Source organism: Orycteropus afer, unplaced genomic scaffold, assembly GCF_000298275.1.
Source record: "Orycteropus afer afer isolate SDZICR_OR568_19922 unplaced genomic scaffold, OryAfe1.0 scaffold00064, whole genome shotgun sequence".
Classification (NCBI taxonomy): Eukaryota; Metazoa; Chordata; class Mammalia; order Tubulidentata; family Orycteropodidae; genus Orycteropus; species Orycteropus afer.
This window is the reverse complement of record NW_006921651.1, coordinates 6,425,229-6,441,640: the sequence shown is the minus strand read 5'-3', so window position 1 is coordinate 6,441,640 and position 16,412 is coordinate 6,425,229. Positions and strand designations below refer to the sequence as shown.

At 43.7% G+C, this 16,412-nt stretch overlaps 1 protein-coding gene across 1 annotated transcript; it reads right to left on the bottom strand.

The window, feature by feature from the left end:
- Nucleotides 1-10,560: 10,560 nt before the first annotated feature.
- On the bottom strand, nt 10,561-15,056 carry NDUFB8 (NADH:ubiquinone oxidoreductase subunit B8). The gene is made up of 5 exons (XM_007939955.2): nt 14,972-15,056; nt 14,610-14,736; nt 13,189-13,288; nt 12,606-12,761; nt 10,561-10,653 (listed from the first exon to the last, which is right to left on the bottom strand). Exons 1-5 carry the CDS (start codon nt 15,054-15,056, stop codon nt 10,561-10,563), a joined length of 561 nt encoding a protein of 186 aa, XP_007938146.1.
- Nucleotides 15,057-16,412: the final 1,356 nt, after the last annotated feature.

The following is a 16,412-nucleotide window of genomic DNA, read 5'->3' as shown; positions in this document are numbered from 1 at the left end:
GAGCACCTGTGGACACTGGATTAGGGTCTTGCTTCCTTCCCTCCACTACAGGATGGGGCATTTCAGGGCAGCACAGAGTAACAAATAGATTTGCAGATCTGTAAGGTCAGCTCATTTACTCAATTACTAAAATCTAATGCTTTAAACTCAAAAGGATATTCAAGCACAATGGTTGCCACAGGCCCAATGGTGATGATAACCATTAAATCAAACAATTCATCAGTGATCTTATCCACTCCCTCGGCTTTAATTATCAACAATATGCTGATGACGCAAAAATGTTTATCACTAACACAAATCTCTCCTCTGTGCTCCAAGCTCCTACATAAAATTGCTAATCAAGTAACCCCACTTGCACATAGCAGATACCTACAAAGTAGTCTGTATAAAGTGGAATTCTCTATTCCACCCTCCCCCACATATCTCTTCTTCCTCCATTTTTCATCTCAATAAATGATACCACTATCCACCCAATTTCTGAAGCCAGAAACCTAAAAATGTCCTTGATTCTTCTCTCTCATTCTTTTTCAATCCATAATTGAGTCCTCCTGATTTTATTCCAAAATCTATTTTAATCTATCTACTTTTCTCTATCTCCACTGCCACTATGCTGTTTGAACATGTCATCATCTCTCACCTGGATTATTATAATAGTCTCCCACTGGTTATCTCCTGGCTACTCTGCCATCCTCATTCATTCTATACATAACAGCAGGAGTAAACCCTTAAAATCAGAAATAAGATTTTGGCATGTCCATGCTTAAAATCTTTCAATGACTTCTATCACACTCAGAATAAAATTGAAACTCCTTCCCATGGCCCAAAGGCTCCAGCCTACCGCTTTAACCTCTTTTCTCTTCTTATTCATTTTGCTCCAGTCACACTGGCTTCTTTTTTTCCATTTCCTGTTTTGTTCCCCACCTTAGAGCCCTTCCAAATGCTGCTCCCTAGACCTATACCTAAGGAGCCCTAGTGGTGCGACGGTTAAGTGCTTGGCTGCTAACTGAAAAGTTGGCAGTTCAAACCTACCCAGCAGCTTCATGATGGAAAAAGACCTGGCAATCTGCTTCTGTAAAGATTACAGCCTAGAAAACCCTATGGGGACAGTTCTACTCTGTCACTTGAGGTTGCTATGAGTTAAAAACTGGCTCGACAGTAACACAGCAACATACCTCTATCTATTCCCTTCACTCTATGTGTGATTGGTTCTTTACTTTGTCCTTCTAGACTCAATTTTTCATCCCCTCAGAGAGGCCTTCCCAATCAAAAACAGCCTCAATTTTTTTCTTCCTAGCAATTTACAATTATGTATGCATGTACATTGTTGATTTCTTCCAGTAGAATGTAAACTCCCTGAGAGCTAACACTGTCTGCTTGGTTCACCATGTTATAACTAATGCCTAGAACAATACCTGGTACATAGTAACAAATATGTGTTAAATGAATGCAGACATCCATTTCCAATTCAATCTAATGTATATTCAAGGTCCCATTCTAACAAGCTAGCAAAGCAACAGAGAGGTTTTTTTTTTTTTTTAATGCATTTTATTGAAACATAATTTATGTACAGTGAAATACACAAAACTAAAGTGACATGGGTCAATGCTTTTTTTTTTTTTTTTTTTGGCAGTGTCCCCCTCCCTCCCCTTCCACCCCTGGCAACCAACAAAGAAAGTTTCCCTCCATATATAAACCTTTCCTTGACCCTCCACAACAACGAACTAATACTATATTTGTCCTTCTGTGATAGACTTATTTCACTCAGCATAACGTCCTCCAAGTTCATCCATATTATGCCGTGTTTTGCAGACTCTACATTATTTAGTGCTGCATAGCATTCCATTATGTGTACGTACCATAGTTTGGTCATCCACTCTTCCACTGATGGGGACATAGGTTGTTTCCATCGTTTTGCTATTGTAAATAGTGCTGCAATGAACATGAGTGTGCATACATCTGTTCCTGTCCTGGCTCTCATCTAAGATATATACCTAGTAATGGGATTGCTGGGTCAAATGGTATGTCCAATTCCAGCTTTCCAAGGACTCACCATATTGCTTTCCACGGTGGTTGTATCACTTCACAGTCCCACCAGCAGTGTGTGAGAGTCCCAATCTCTTCACATCCCTGCCAGCATTTGTTACTTTCTGTCTCGTTGAACCTTGCCATCTCACCTGGGGTGAGACAGTATCTCAATGTTGTTTTGATTTGTATCTCTCTGATGGCCAATATCGTGAGCATCTCTTCATGTATTAGCTGGTCACCTGAATATCCTTCTTGGTGAAGTGTCTATTCATGTCTTCTGCCCATTTTTCAATTGGGTTGTTAATTTCTTTGGTGTTGAGGCGCTGGAATTTTCTATAAATCTTAGAGATAAGTCCCTTGCCAGTTATGTAATTATCAGCAAATATGAAATTGTTGCTGTCATTTTTGTTATGTGCTTTTTCATGGTGTTGATTTCTTTGTTCCATGTAATTTTCTATGCTGAGCTCATTTTGTTTATGAATCATGTTATCACGTCCTTCGTTGCTATAGTTTTAGTATTTGCTAAATATTTGTGCTGGTCCTCTTTTTCATTTTGATGTGAAGGTTTATCATTTTTCTTTGAGGTTACCCTATGATTTATAGTTTTCTTCCCAAGTTTAGAACAGTCCGTTCTGTCTTGTTTACAATCTTGTAGGCTTATTTACTTTGAATACTTCTACAGCTGGGTTGGTGTCTGGGTTATATCATCATGTGTGTTAATGGTCAGTTGTCGTTGGCCATTGTTGTTTCTCTGTCTAAAGCGCTCCCTTTAGTATCTCTTGTAAGGTTGGTCTGGTTTTAACAGATTCCCTTAATTTCTGTTTATCCGGAAATGTCCTAATTTCACCATCATATTTGAGGGACAATTTTGCTTGGTACATAATTCTTGGTTGGAAATTTTTCTCTTTTAGGGTTTTATATATACCATCCTATTGTCTTCTCACCTGCATGGTTTCTGCTGAGAAATCTGAGCTTAGTCTTATTGTAGGTAACTTTTCGTTGTTCCTGTGCTACTCTCACTCTTTCTTTGGTTTTGGTAAGTTTGATGATGATATGTCTGGGTGATTTTCTTTTGGGGTCCATTCTATTTGGGGTTCATTGGACTTCCTGAATGGACATATTCTCATCTTTCATCATACCAGGAAATTTCTCTCCCAACAAATCTTCAACAATTTTGTCTGTGGTTTTGTCTCTTCCTGTTCTGGAATTCCAATGACACGTTAGGTTATTCCTTTTGATGGTATCCCACATGAACTTTAGGCTTTCTTCATTCTGTTTTAACCTTTTTTTCTGACTGATCCCTTTCCAAAGAAGTGTTCAAGTATTTGCCTTCTATCTCACTAATTCTCTTCCATTGATTCAATTCTGCTCCTTTGCCCATTCAATGTCTTATCTATTTCTGAAAATTTAGTATTAATCTGGATTTCTATGTGTAGACTTCATATCATTTCTAATTTTTCATTTGTCATTTTGTTCTTGTACTGTCTTTCACAATTGTTTTAGGGTTTTGTCTGTGTTTTCCTTGATCTGTCTCAATTTGTTGAAAATACCTAAATAAAATTCTTTTGAATTCCTTATCAGAGAGTTCCAATGCTGCATTTCCTCAGGGACATGTTTTGGGTCTGTATCCTGGTCCCTTGTTTCTCCTGCTTTATCTTGCTTCTTTGTGTGGACTGTGATGTTCTGTTGTCTCCGAGGCATTGTGATGTTTTTGTGTTTATATTTAATTGGTGATTGTATGTTGGAGTGACTTGCCCACGATTTCAGTTTCCTTTGTATGTTATCTAAGCAAGCAGGGTACTGTGCTCCTCTATTCACTAGTTGATGGCACTTATACACTCACCAGTCTCCTTTCCTGTTGTCAGCCTTTTGTATGTCCCTGCTGATCTTAGCAAACAGAGCCTATTCTTAGGTCCCTGAAATCCAAATGAGAATGCTATCACTTTAAAATCCAAAATGGTTGCCAATTGTAAAGATTCAAAATGGCTGTATCTTCGATCACTTTAAATATCCCAAATGGCCATCACTTGTAAATATTCAAGATGGCTGTGCCCTCGGTCACTTTAAATATCCACAATGGCCACCACTTGTAAACATTCAAGATGGCTGTGCCCTCGATCACTTTAAATATCCAAAATGACTGTCACTTGTAAACATTCAAAATGGCTGTGCCCTTTGTCACTTTAAATAGTCAAAATGGCTGCCATGTGTAAACAATCAAAATGGCTGCACCCTCTGGACTGCGGAAAGTCAACAGCTCAGGCTGTCTCCCTCCTTGCTGTTTCCCTTCCTAGTCATAGGCCACCAGTGCAGTCATCCCTGCAGCCCTTCGTGACTAGGGCTGATCTTTAGGTCAATTCTCAGTCCCAACACCACTTGGAAATATTCAGGCTGTTGGTCCTGTCAGAGTAGCTGACAGTCCACAGCTCCGACCATCTCTGTACTCAGTTTTCCTTCAGGTTTTTCCACTAGTTGGTGCCTAATCCACTTCTGTATAGTTCTTTTCAAAGCTCTGGGCTCCAGGATTATCTTCTGTATCTCTGTCAACTGGTTTTTCTTTGTTGATGAGTGTCACTTGTCTGATTATTCCTCCATCTTACCAGAAGTCCAGCAGAAAGGTTTTTTAAAAAATGTTAATACTGACTTTGAGGAAGGAAATCTGAGACCCACTGTGACCTGCTTTAACAAACCAGAGTTAAGCCAGTTTGACCCACAAAAATAGGAGGTAGTATTATTTAACCCATGGGACATATTGTGCCCACCTACATTTTCCTTCTCTGGGGTTTATTGGGCAGTTGCTTTCCACTGACTGTGCATGCAGCTGTCAGGAGAGAATCTGTATGCTTGAAAGAGAATAAATGGGCATATTGAATGAGGTGAGGCATCCTGGAGGTGTGATTTTGCAAAACTTAATCTCTTTTGGCTTTTTTTAAAACCAGGAGATAAGCCTTGTTAAGTATATTTCCAGGTTCATGTGTGTTATTTGGAAGTTGTCTTTGTCTGGACGACTCCATGTTCACGCAAATACTGCTTTTTCAGGTGCCCTAAATTGTAGCTCTGGTGGCATAGTGCCTAAGGCACTTGACTGGTAACCAGAAGGCAAGAGGTTCAAATCCACCAGCCACTTCTCAGAAGGAAGATTGGGCAATGTACTTCTGTAGATATTCCCTCAGAAACCCAATGAGGGGTCACTATGAGTTCAATCGACTCAATGGCAGGGAGTTTTTGAAATTGTATGTACCTGTCAAAGGATCTAGAAGGTGATGCAGAGTCCAAAGGGGCATGTGTCCTACATAATTTTAACCCCCCTCCCCCAAGTACAGAGCAGGGCTTCAAACCAGTACAAAACGGTTTAGTAATTGCCATTGTAAACAAGGGCCATATATGTACTGCATAGCAACCAAAACTGTTGCCTGTGGTATTTTGACCCAAGCAGTCTTGACAATAACCCAGTTTCTGACATCAGGCTCCTGAAACTTTCAGGAGGACGGACGGTAGCAGGACTTTTGAAAAGCAACACTGACAGGTCTCCGGAGAACAACATGCATTCACAGTGGCGGGGTCAGCCACCATCTTTGAGCCGGTCACAGTTGTTTGTTTCCTACTCTAATAAAAATACCACAGGCAACACATCTGGTTGTTATGCAATGCATATGGCCCTTGTTTATTATGGCAATTACCGAACCATTTTGAGGTGTTCTGAGGCCCTGGTACAGAGTCACAAGTGTGTCCCACATAATTATACGCTAGAATCTAGAGAGACATGTGTCCTATATACTCTTACTCCCAAAGCCTAGAGGGACATGTGTGTCTGTCCCATGTGGATCAAAGTTTGTAAGTCATAACAAAACTTCAGAAATGCTCTTTGATTTAGCAGGCAGTTCACTGATGAAAACAAAATAGTTGCAACAAAAAATTCAAAGCAGGAAATAACTGGGTTATAAGGTGTTTTCCATCTTGAAATAAGGTTAAGGCTGCCAATTAAGCCAAGCTTTCCACCACCTCCAAGAATGTGTGAATACAGGTACAGGCATACTTCCTTTTATTGCGCTTTGCTTTATTGCAGTCTGCAGCTGTATTTTTTTTCTTTTTACAAATTGAAGGTTTGTAGCAACTGTGTAGAGCGAGTCTATAGGGGCCATTTTTCCAATGGCATGTGTTCACTTCATGTCTCTGTCACATTTTCGTAATTCTCACAGTATTTCAAACTTTTTAATAATGCTACTGCACACTTAGTACACTACGATATAATGTAAACAAAATTTTTATATGCACTGGGAAACAAAAAAAATCGTGTAACTTGCTTTATTGCGATATTAGCTTTGTCGCGATGGGGGGGCCAAAACCGCAATATCTCTGAGGTATGCCTGTATTCTCTGACGCGCTGCACACCATACACTACAGTCACTAGTGCCACCTGCTGGTCACAGTCATTTTCACGATTGGGGGGAATCAAACCCACTGTCCAGAGGGGAACGGCTTATCTTTTAGTAGCAGCCGAGTATTTAACCATTGCGCCACCAGGGCTCTTTCCTGGGGAAAGAACCCCAAATCAAAAAAAGGAGTTGCAGTTTGCACTGTGCATTTGGCGGCATTATTTCATTTAATTCTCACAACAGCTCTATGACGTTTTATCCCCGTTTTAGAGAAAGAAACTGACTAGGTAGGATAGGATGTGAACCCCCATCCAGCCCCCACAGCCTGTAGTTTTAACCATTACACTAGCTTAACTAAACTCCATAAAGTGTCCAGTCTGGGAAATGGGAAAACGGGCCCTTGATTCACTTTGTTTAGAGGCATTCGTGCCTAAGAGAGCTCCGTTGGGACCAGAAAACCTAGGCCTGACAATGGTTGACCCGCGGTTAGCAGGGGGCTGTAACCATTCAGCCAAGAGCTAAACAGACTCCTGCAGGAAGAGCTAAGCAGACTCCCCTCGGCAGTCCAGTAGCTAGCGAGTGCGTTCAGCACCGCTTCTCTCGGCCTCCTCTAGAGCGCGGCACGGTCAGTATGGATAGGCCTTGCTGCCAAGCTAGGACCCAGACTAGACGCGGGCTCCACACTCAGGTCAGGACCCAGGGCGGGGCTGGGGTGGGCGCACTCGGGCGGCGCTGAAGAGAAGCCTTCGCCTGGCTGGGGGACCTCGGCGCAGCAAGTGAAGCGAAGCCGGCTCCAATGCGAAGGCGCACGCAGTTAAGGGCCCCCCCTGAGGGGCGTACCAGTCGGAGTCCCGAGAGCGGACCGGACGGGCGGCCCGTCACACCGCGGCAGGGATCTCGACGGGGGACGAACTCCCTCCAACAGGAGAAGCAGTGCTCGGGTTCCCCAGCACCGTCCTGGCCAAGGCCCGTGCCTTTGGTTTCCACGCCTCGGTTCCCCTAGACACGCGGAGACAACCAACCTGCGCGGAAGGAGCCCAGGTCAGAGGTTAGGTGAGGCGAGCCGAAGCAGGCGCTCCCTAAAGGCTTTCCGGCACAGCAGAGTGCTGTGGACGGCGGCTGCAGAGGGCCAAAACTGGTCCTAGGCTGCCGGCCACAGCAGCCTACGCGCGCAGTAGAGAAGGTCTAGCGGAGGCCTCGAAATAAGCATTCTCATAGGATTGTTGCTCTTCGGCGACCCTCCGTCACCTGGCCTGTGATTGTGCAGTTCTGGTACAATGGGTCAGTAAATTCTGGTCTATTTAGCCTTAGCCAGGCTATGGGAAAGCAGCCTGTGAAAAGGGAAGATACTAATTATCTACTTACTCGAGCAGGAGAAGACCCGGCCCAAGCCCCAGGAGCTCTCAGTAGAATCCACTTAGTTGAAAAAGTAAAAAGCAGATGAGGTCATAAATAAGTAGCAGTGAGTGACACACTGCAGCCCAGCAATAACTGATACCCAAAAAGCTGCTGGTTGAACTGAATTAAGGACTGTAGGTGTGCAGTGGGTGAGATGACCGTGAGCCAGGGGCTTTCTGGAACGTTCCAGCAATATAAAATGGGCATTATTCCTTGCCGCTGCAAAAAGATAGGTGATGTCCCAGCAAGAAGGGGCCCAACCAGCTAATAAGGGCCATGGCATGATCCACATCACAAAGGAAGCAAGAGGCTGTAGTTGGCATAGTGGGTGGGCTGCAGATTGTGGACTCCCAATTTAACTCTGAAGAAAATTAGGCGTTACTGAAATTTATGTGTAGGGATGCAATAAAATCATGATTGTATTTTGAGACCTGCAGTGTTGATTTGCTTGGAGAGAAAGTAGAGCTGGAGGCAGGGACCCAAGCCATACTAATAGAAGAATGCAAGTACCATGTGATGAAAGCCTGGATTGTCAAGGAAAGCTAGGCAGGCTCTTGAGACTGATAAATGTCAGGAGTTCAAGATTACTAGGGCCTTGAGCCTGGGAGACTGCAAGAATGGTTCTATAAATAGAACTAGAGAACCTGAGGAGTTGGCCAGTGGTGGTGGATATCTTACATTTTGTGTCGATTGAGGCAATTCCCCCCCCCCCCAAAAAAATGTAGGCAGCTAAAGATCTTAGACTCAAGTTGATTCAAAACTATTTAATGCATGAATTCCACTGTATCCCTGCTTAATATACCATCAAAGATGCAGTTATGTTTTGGTGTCTCTCAAGATGGGTTTTGAAATCGGGACAAAAGACAATTTTGGGCATTATCTGTGCCTTCACACATATGAAGCACTCAACTCTCTCTTGAACTTGGCACCACAATGGTGGGCGATACCAAGAAAAAGTAAAAACAGGAATGAAACCTGAACCTTAGGCAACACCTAGAATTACAGAATGAGGCAATGCTCCAAGAGAAATGTGAACCAAAGGTATGTCACAATTTCAAGCAAGATGTGGTTTAAAGAGCACATTTTCCTCTCACATCTCTCATCGCTTTGTTTTGTAACTGCTGGCCTCCTCTTCTAGGTAACTCCTTGAATTATTTTGCGTTGTTCAACTTATACCCCTAGGGCCTATGAGTCTCATATACCCTAGGCACACAGATGCTGATAAAGAAAGGGTTATCAAATACTAGAGGACAGTGAAGATAGTCATGACCTTCAGAGGCATTTCAGTAGAAGCCTCTGCTCCTTGATCTCACAGAGGTCTTTCACTGCCTGGACAACCACCAATGCACCCACTTGCTACAGTAGGCCACCCTGAATGCCTGTTTAGTAAGTTTTTTAATGGGGCAGATTTTCAGGCAGTATAACTTAAAAAGCTGTCCCTCAAAAGGGCAAAAAGAACTTGGGCTGGCACATTAAAAAGATTAAAAGATTCTCAAAGACAGGGTTTTGTTCTTTCTAAAGGAACCCTAGTGGTACAGTGTTAAGTGCCTTGATCCTAACCCAAAGGTCAGCAGTTCACACCCACCAGCTGCTCCACAGGAGGAAGATGTGGCAGTCTGCTTCTGTAAAGATGACAGCCTTGGAGGAAACCCCAGGGGAGTTCTACCCTCTTCTATAGGGTTGCTGTGTTGGAATCAACTTGACAATGGGTTTTTGGTTGGGTTCTTTCTAAGGCTATCACCAGAGCCTGGAATAATCAGCATTAACAAAAACTACTCATGGATTCAATAAAAAAATCCACTGAACTGCTCTTAATTCATAAATATAGGTAATGTCTACTTCTTTAAGAGGTTATGACTCAGAAGTTGCTCTGGAATAAAGTATATTCATCTAACAGAAATAAGATCAGAGGCAGCTACAGCCCGAGACCAGTACAGAACTTCTATAACCCTATAATGTACAATGTGTATAGTGCCTAGGGCATCTGACTGCTAACAAGAAGGCTGGTGGTTCAAACCCACCAGCCACTCCCACTCCTTGGAAGGAAGACTGAACAATCTAATTCCATAGAGATACTGCCTGGGAGACCCAAGGAGGGGTCGCTATGGATCGGAATCGACTCAACAGCAGTGAGATAGTTTTTTTTTTTGCTCGTTAAAAAGGAGCTCTGGTGGTGCAGTGGTTAAAGCACTCAGCTGCCAACCAAAAGGTCTGGCAGTTCAAACCCACCAGCTGCTCTACGGTACAAGATGAGGCAGTCTGCTTTCATGAAGATTTACAGCCTTGGAAACCCTATGGGGCAGTTCCAACCCATACTATAAAGTCGCTAGGAGTCCAAATTGAGTCAATAGCAGTTTTTTTTTTTTTGGTTTTTTTTTATTGCTAAAATGGTTTTTAATGGGAAATAAATCTTGCTCCAAGTTAGGCAGGATTTGACCCTGCTGCACTACCCCCTTCCCCATCTGCTGTACAACTTCAACCCTCAGCTATCTTCAGAGTCCCAGCAAAATTAACAAATGAACATCTTCTGTGCTTATCCCTCTCCTGGCCTTCCAATCCCAGAGGAAAGAGGGGAGGCAACCCCAGACTAGGCAGAAAAAAACAAAACCCAGGAAAAGGATGAGGTTCTCACAGCAGGGGCTATTTTTGGGGAAATGATCACAGATACCACAGCACTAAGTTTTATTAGGGATTTCGTCAAGGTTAATCTTTAGGAATGAGAGAGCCCTAATTAGGGGGCACAACAGCCCAGGAAGCCTTCTCAGATCTCATAGTGAACCACCGGCTCAGGCTCTTTGGTGGGATCGCCGCCTCGTTCCAGGTACAGATCATTAAAAGGATACTGCTTTGGCCCCTAAGGAAAAAACACAGGTCAGCAAGAACACCAACACCCAGCCAATACCTGGCTTCATCCAACTCTAAGTTAACAACCACACATGGTAAATGGGTATGAGTGGCAGCCTGACCCAGCTGGGCTAGAACGCAGGGGTGGCATTCCTCTTCCCTGCTCAGCCCAAGGCACAGAGAAAGCCTAAATCGTAAGAGAAGTGGTGCCTGCACTGCTCGTGAGAGAGAGAGTCAAAGCTTTCTAAATGAGACGATGCATCCATCCATCCCACTCTCTCTCGGGGTCGAGACAGACTCAATCTCCTTTAAGTCACTCAGCCTCTAATGGTTCCACCACTAAAGTGGCCTAGCAAATGAGGCGTGCAGGAGCGGCGGTGGGGGAAAGCACAGAGTAGACACGGCTGGGACGTGCTTTAGGGGCTGCTGACTTTACCAACAAACAGCTGTCAGAGAACACAGCTCAAGGGGAGGAGAAAGGGTGATGTGCTTACAGAACTGAAAAATGGAAGAGCCACACTGTGTTTCTTGCTCTCCTGAAGTGAAGTTAGTGCTCACACCAGCCCTACGCGCCCTCTCCAGCCTGCAGCCCCTGGGGCTTGGTAGGAAGGCTCGTGTCAATGCACACAGACATTGATTATCTCTGCAGAGGTAGCACTGGGCAGCCAACTGCAAACATAGCAGCCTCCCTGCTTTCAGTTCCTCTCCTTCCAATCCATCCTGTAGACTAGTCCCAGATTAATCTTCCTAAAAACCCACCCTTCATTATGTCACTGCTGTTCAAAAACCCACAATGGCTCCCTGCTGCCTAGACACAAACCAAGGCATCACTGTATCTCCAACCCCTAGCACAGCCTATGCCTGGTATATAGTAGGGGCTCCATAAATATTTGTTGAATTAATGAGTTACTACATACACCATGCAGTCCAAATCTCTCAGCCATATAATAAAAGCTGCCCAACCTAACTGATCATCTTAGAAGATTTTTTTAACAATGACTTCCAAACCTAGGAGCTTGTGAACTATTTTATCTATTCAGTCCACCTAATTCATCCTTTTCCCTCCTTCATTCTGTTCTCTTACCCCAATGTTCTCTCCAAGTTCTCCCTACAACCAAATTACATATATATATATATATACACACACACACACATGTTGTTGTTGTTGTTTGCCGATATATATATATATATATATATATATATATATATATATATATACACACACACATGTTGTTTGCCGTCGAGTCGGCCCCGACTCATAGCGACCCCTCCTTGGGTTTCTGAGGCAGTATCACTACAGAAGTAGGATTGCCCAACCTTCCTTCCGAGGAGTGGCTGGTGGGTTTGAACCGCCAGCCTTCTGGTGAGCAGTCAAGTGCCTTAGGCACTATGCTACCAGAGCTTACACACACACACACACACACACACATATCTAATAGTCCTTCTCAACAGCACCTCATACCCCTTAGCACATACACTCACATACTCACATATATACACACAAACTCATATACCTATTTAAATGTTGCTCATCAGGTCATTTTATCTAAATTTTCTTAACCAAATTAAACTTCCTTAAAGCTAGAAAGTATGTTTTGTATATCCTTTACATTCTCCAAAATATAATTGTCCGAGTTCTGGTAGCGTAGTGCCTAAGGCATTTGACTGCTAACCAGAAGGCTGATGGTTCAAACCCACCAGTCACTCCTCAGAAGAAAGGTTGAGCAAACTACTTCCATAGAGATACCGCCTTGGAAACCCAAGGAGGGGTCGCCATGAGTCGGATACGACTTGACAGCATTGGGTTTTTTTTTTATGCTTATAGAAGACAGAAGAGATGCTTAATTGCTTCCAGTCCCTATCAGAAGTGTCCTTCACGTCTCCAACAAAGGATAAAGGTTCAGTTCTAGATTCCTTAACTCTAAGCAAACATGCCTAAGGGAGCAATTTTCAGATACTCACCACGGGCTGGTAGGTGGGGTACTTCTCCCCAACCCAGAACATGAACAGCATGAAGGCCACGAAGCCGAAGAGATGTTTACACATGACATCCCAAGAAACAGGCGTGGGGGATGTGTCCACACGGTTCCGAATGTACATGTCTAGGTCCCAGTGGAGCTAAGACAGAATGGCAGGTAACTGTCACATACTACTCTTTCAGCAAAAGGCAGGCAGCCCAGAGTGACCACAGCCTGACACAGGACTTGACAGAGGCATTCTACTGCCCTGGGGCAATATTCTGAAGCGCTAGGTCTGAAATACTGCACCCCACAGAACGGGGCAAAGGCTGTCTAGGTTCTACTGATTATAGACAGTGCAATCACGGAAATCCACAACTTTCCAATATATAACTTCAGTTATTCCCAGCAGTCCCATTCTATATACTGTATGTGGAACTTCAGATGTCAGATAACTGGACCTGGATTCCTTGGGCAGAAAAGCTTAGTGTTACTTAGACAAAAAGTACAATTTGAGCTAAAGAAAGAATACTCAGGAAGACATTAGGGAGAAGAAAGGAAGGTTAAAGGGGGTGTAATTCTCTCACCGGTTCACCCCAGTTCAACCTCAGGTCTGAGTGGTCCCAGTCATACCATGGATCCCTCTCTTGCAGTGAGCGGTCTGGGAGCTTCGGGTAGTCACCATACCTGAAAGACAGCAAGAACTACTGGAAGTGGCTCTGAGTAGCATCAGATAATTCAGTCTCATCTCAGAAATGAGAAACCAAATGACAGAGATAACTGCCTCACCTAAGGACAGGAACTGGCTCTCGAATCCTCATCTCAAGTTCTAGTCACTAAGCACAGAACTAACTACATAACTCCAAATTGTAATTAAAAGTTCACGTCAAACTTTGAAACATTACAATATATGTAAGCTTTCCTTACCTTGTTTCAATAAAAAAGAAGACTCACACAGTGCTATAACGTTAGACCTGAAAGTGAACTTAGCCATCAATTCCTCTGATTTCCTCATTAGACAGAAAAAGAAACTGAAGTTTAGGGTCTGAACCCAAGGTCACCCACTAATTAGAATAAAAATTAAAAATTAGATTAATATTCCAGATTAGAATAGCATTCTTTTCATTGCAACTATTTTCCTCAACCACCAAGGAGTTGGTATACATCTCTATAACTTAAAAGATCTAGTGGGATTTCTTGCTAACCAGGGTTCTCCCCCAACCTTCAGGTTCACCTCATATGGACTTCTGCCAAGGCTGCTCTTGCCCAGAATACAATTAAAAAATGGAGGAAATGGTGACAACTAGACAGTGTCACAGAAAACGATTAGAAAAACAGCAAGAAGAATGGGAGCTGTTAAAATCAAGATTAAAAGAGTGATGCTAGGACAGGAAACGAGGGCAAAGGCAATCACTTCAGATAATTAACCATAGGGACATTCTGTGGAGATTGGTTGGAGAGATGGGGGAAAAGAGGCATATCATCAACTAAAGTAAGGGGGCTGGCAGCTTAATCTACCAGTTACCATGACTTTCACAGCCCCCAAAAAACAGGTGGAGAATAGCAAAAATATTTGCTAAAAGAGATATGCAGGCAGACACGTAGACTGCTCCATCTACCAATAAGTTTCTCATGACAGGAGCCCAACTCCAGCCTGGACACGTGCCTGGCCGACAGCACCTGAGCCCAGCAGATGCTCAATCTAAATGAAACTCAGCGCTCTGGATGGAGCCAAGGAAGGTTCCTGTTATTCGGGGGTCCTCGAGGGAACCATTAAACCTCGATTTCCTCATTTGAGGAAACAGCCTGAGCCAGGGAGAAAATTAAAGTTCTCCCAGCTGCAGCTGCTCACCCACCCCTCCCACTTTGCACCACCGAGAAAAGCATCCACGCCATTGACACTCTGGGGTCACAGGAAGGTTCGGGGGAAAGGGTCAGACTCTAGCCACCCAATCCAGCCGTCCTGCCTTCATCACTGCCCTGGTGCGACTGGTACTCTCTATCTCACCCCATGCCATCATCCGGGTACGGCTCATAGTCTTCTACTCGCATATTATATTTCTTGGCGGCGGCGGCCCGTTCTTCTGGGGTCTTGGGATAAGGCCCAGGGAGCATGTCCTTGGTAATGTGGGATGCTGAAACGCAGAACAGGGCTGGTCAGAAGCAACCCCGGTCACGAGCCGCCCCGAAGACTTCCAAGGTGCAGTAAATGTGGAGGTTATACACACAGGATTTAGCGGGGTCGGCGAGATCTTCCAAGCCCTGCCCCGTCTCTGCTGTCGCGCTATCCCATGATACCCACCCCCTTCCCGGAAAAGCAAACCTCAGGCATTCCCTTCCCACACTGAGTGCTTGACGGTTCTCGCCGACCTGTTCGTGTACCCAACGGAGCCACGTTCCAGGCTGTTCTTCGCAGCCATCGTACTCCTAGTACCCCCGCCCTGGCCGCCGCCATCTTCACCTTCCTCACATTTCACCCCGCACATGCGCAAGAGCGTCGTCACGGCGGCTGAGTCGGGCCAAACGCACTCGACGCGGAAAGCGGGTGATGAAGAAAAGTCCTGAAAAGGTTCAACAAGGGCGGGGCTTAAAGGGCGTTGGGAAGTCAGTAGGAACTTTAGAGTTTTGGATTCAGGCAGAGAGGGATAGCGGAAAGGAGAGAAAATCAGGTAGGTTACTGTTTGATATTTCAGATTGTTATGTCCCTCTTCCCAGCTTACTTAGACTCAGGGATAATGGAACTCAAAACCTGAACAGCTCAAGCGGATAGCTTCCCCAGGCGCTGTACCAGTAAAAGGAACTTTTTCCTTTCTTCTCTGGCTGCTTCATCTCCTTCAGTGGTATTCCTCCTTCCATCCCAAGCGTGATCATCCTTCAAATTCTGCTTTTGGTCTTGTTCTGTTCGTTGATACCCTTCATTTTGTTCCATGGTGCAAAATTAGCCCTCAGTTTAGTCTGTGTTTACATCGGAATGTCCCAGTCGCCTCAGCCTGATCTATCGCCGGAGGCAGCTCTCCTTGGACTGACTCAGATTTTGCTAAAACCTGGATAGATTTCAAACTCGATCACAATTAACAGGCAGACTCTAACAGATGAATGGGGAACATTATTATGTTTACATATGACTATATTTTCACTTTATTTACATAATTGGGATTTGCATAATCTACACAATATAAATATAACCATATTTCCAGAAAATTTGAGAGTGATCACTGGCTTTAGTGGCAGAATCCGTTATTACAGACATTCTCAAATATATGGGGGAGCAGTGAAAACGGATCCGTACTATTTAGTTTGTCAGTGTTGAGAAGGACTACACACTTGCCCACTTGTAAGTGAGCATCACTAGTTGATGTTCAGAATGATTGGACAACATCTGCATTCAACCAATTTCAAGTCCTGATCTAATTTAAGTTGAGAAACAGTTGATCTAATTTATTTATTTACACTTACTAAGATATAATTCAGATACCATAAAATTCCCCCTTTTGGAAAATACATGAAATTGAGTGATTTTTAATATATTCACAAAGTTGTACAACCATCACCACTATGTAATTCTAGAATATTTTCATCATCCCAAGAAAGGGAAAAAAAAAAAAACATTAGCACTCATTCCCTTTTCTTCCATACCACTAACCCCTGGCACCCAGTAATCTTCCTTTCTGTATGGAGTTGCCTATTCTGGACATTTTGTATAAATGGAATCATACTATATGTGACCTTTGTGTCTAACATCTTTCACTTAGCATAATGTTTTCAGGATCTGTCTCTGTTGTAACATATAACAGTACTTCATTCCTTTTTA

Coding starts and splice junctions, on each gene's coding strand:
- NDUFB8 (XM_007939955.2), bottom strand. CDS start 15,056: ATGGCGGCGGCCAGGGCGGGGGTACTAGGAGTACGATGGCTGCGAAGA. Junction 14,737..14,971: donor TCCGTTGGGTACACGAACAG/GTCGGCGAGAAC, acceptor TCTGCGTTTCAG/CATCCCACATTACCAAGGAC. Junction 12,762..13,188: donor GGTTGAACTGGGGTGAACCG/GTGAGAGAATTA, acceptor ATTCTGTCTTAG/CTCCACTGGGACCTAGACAT.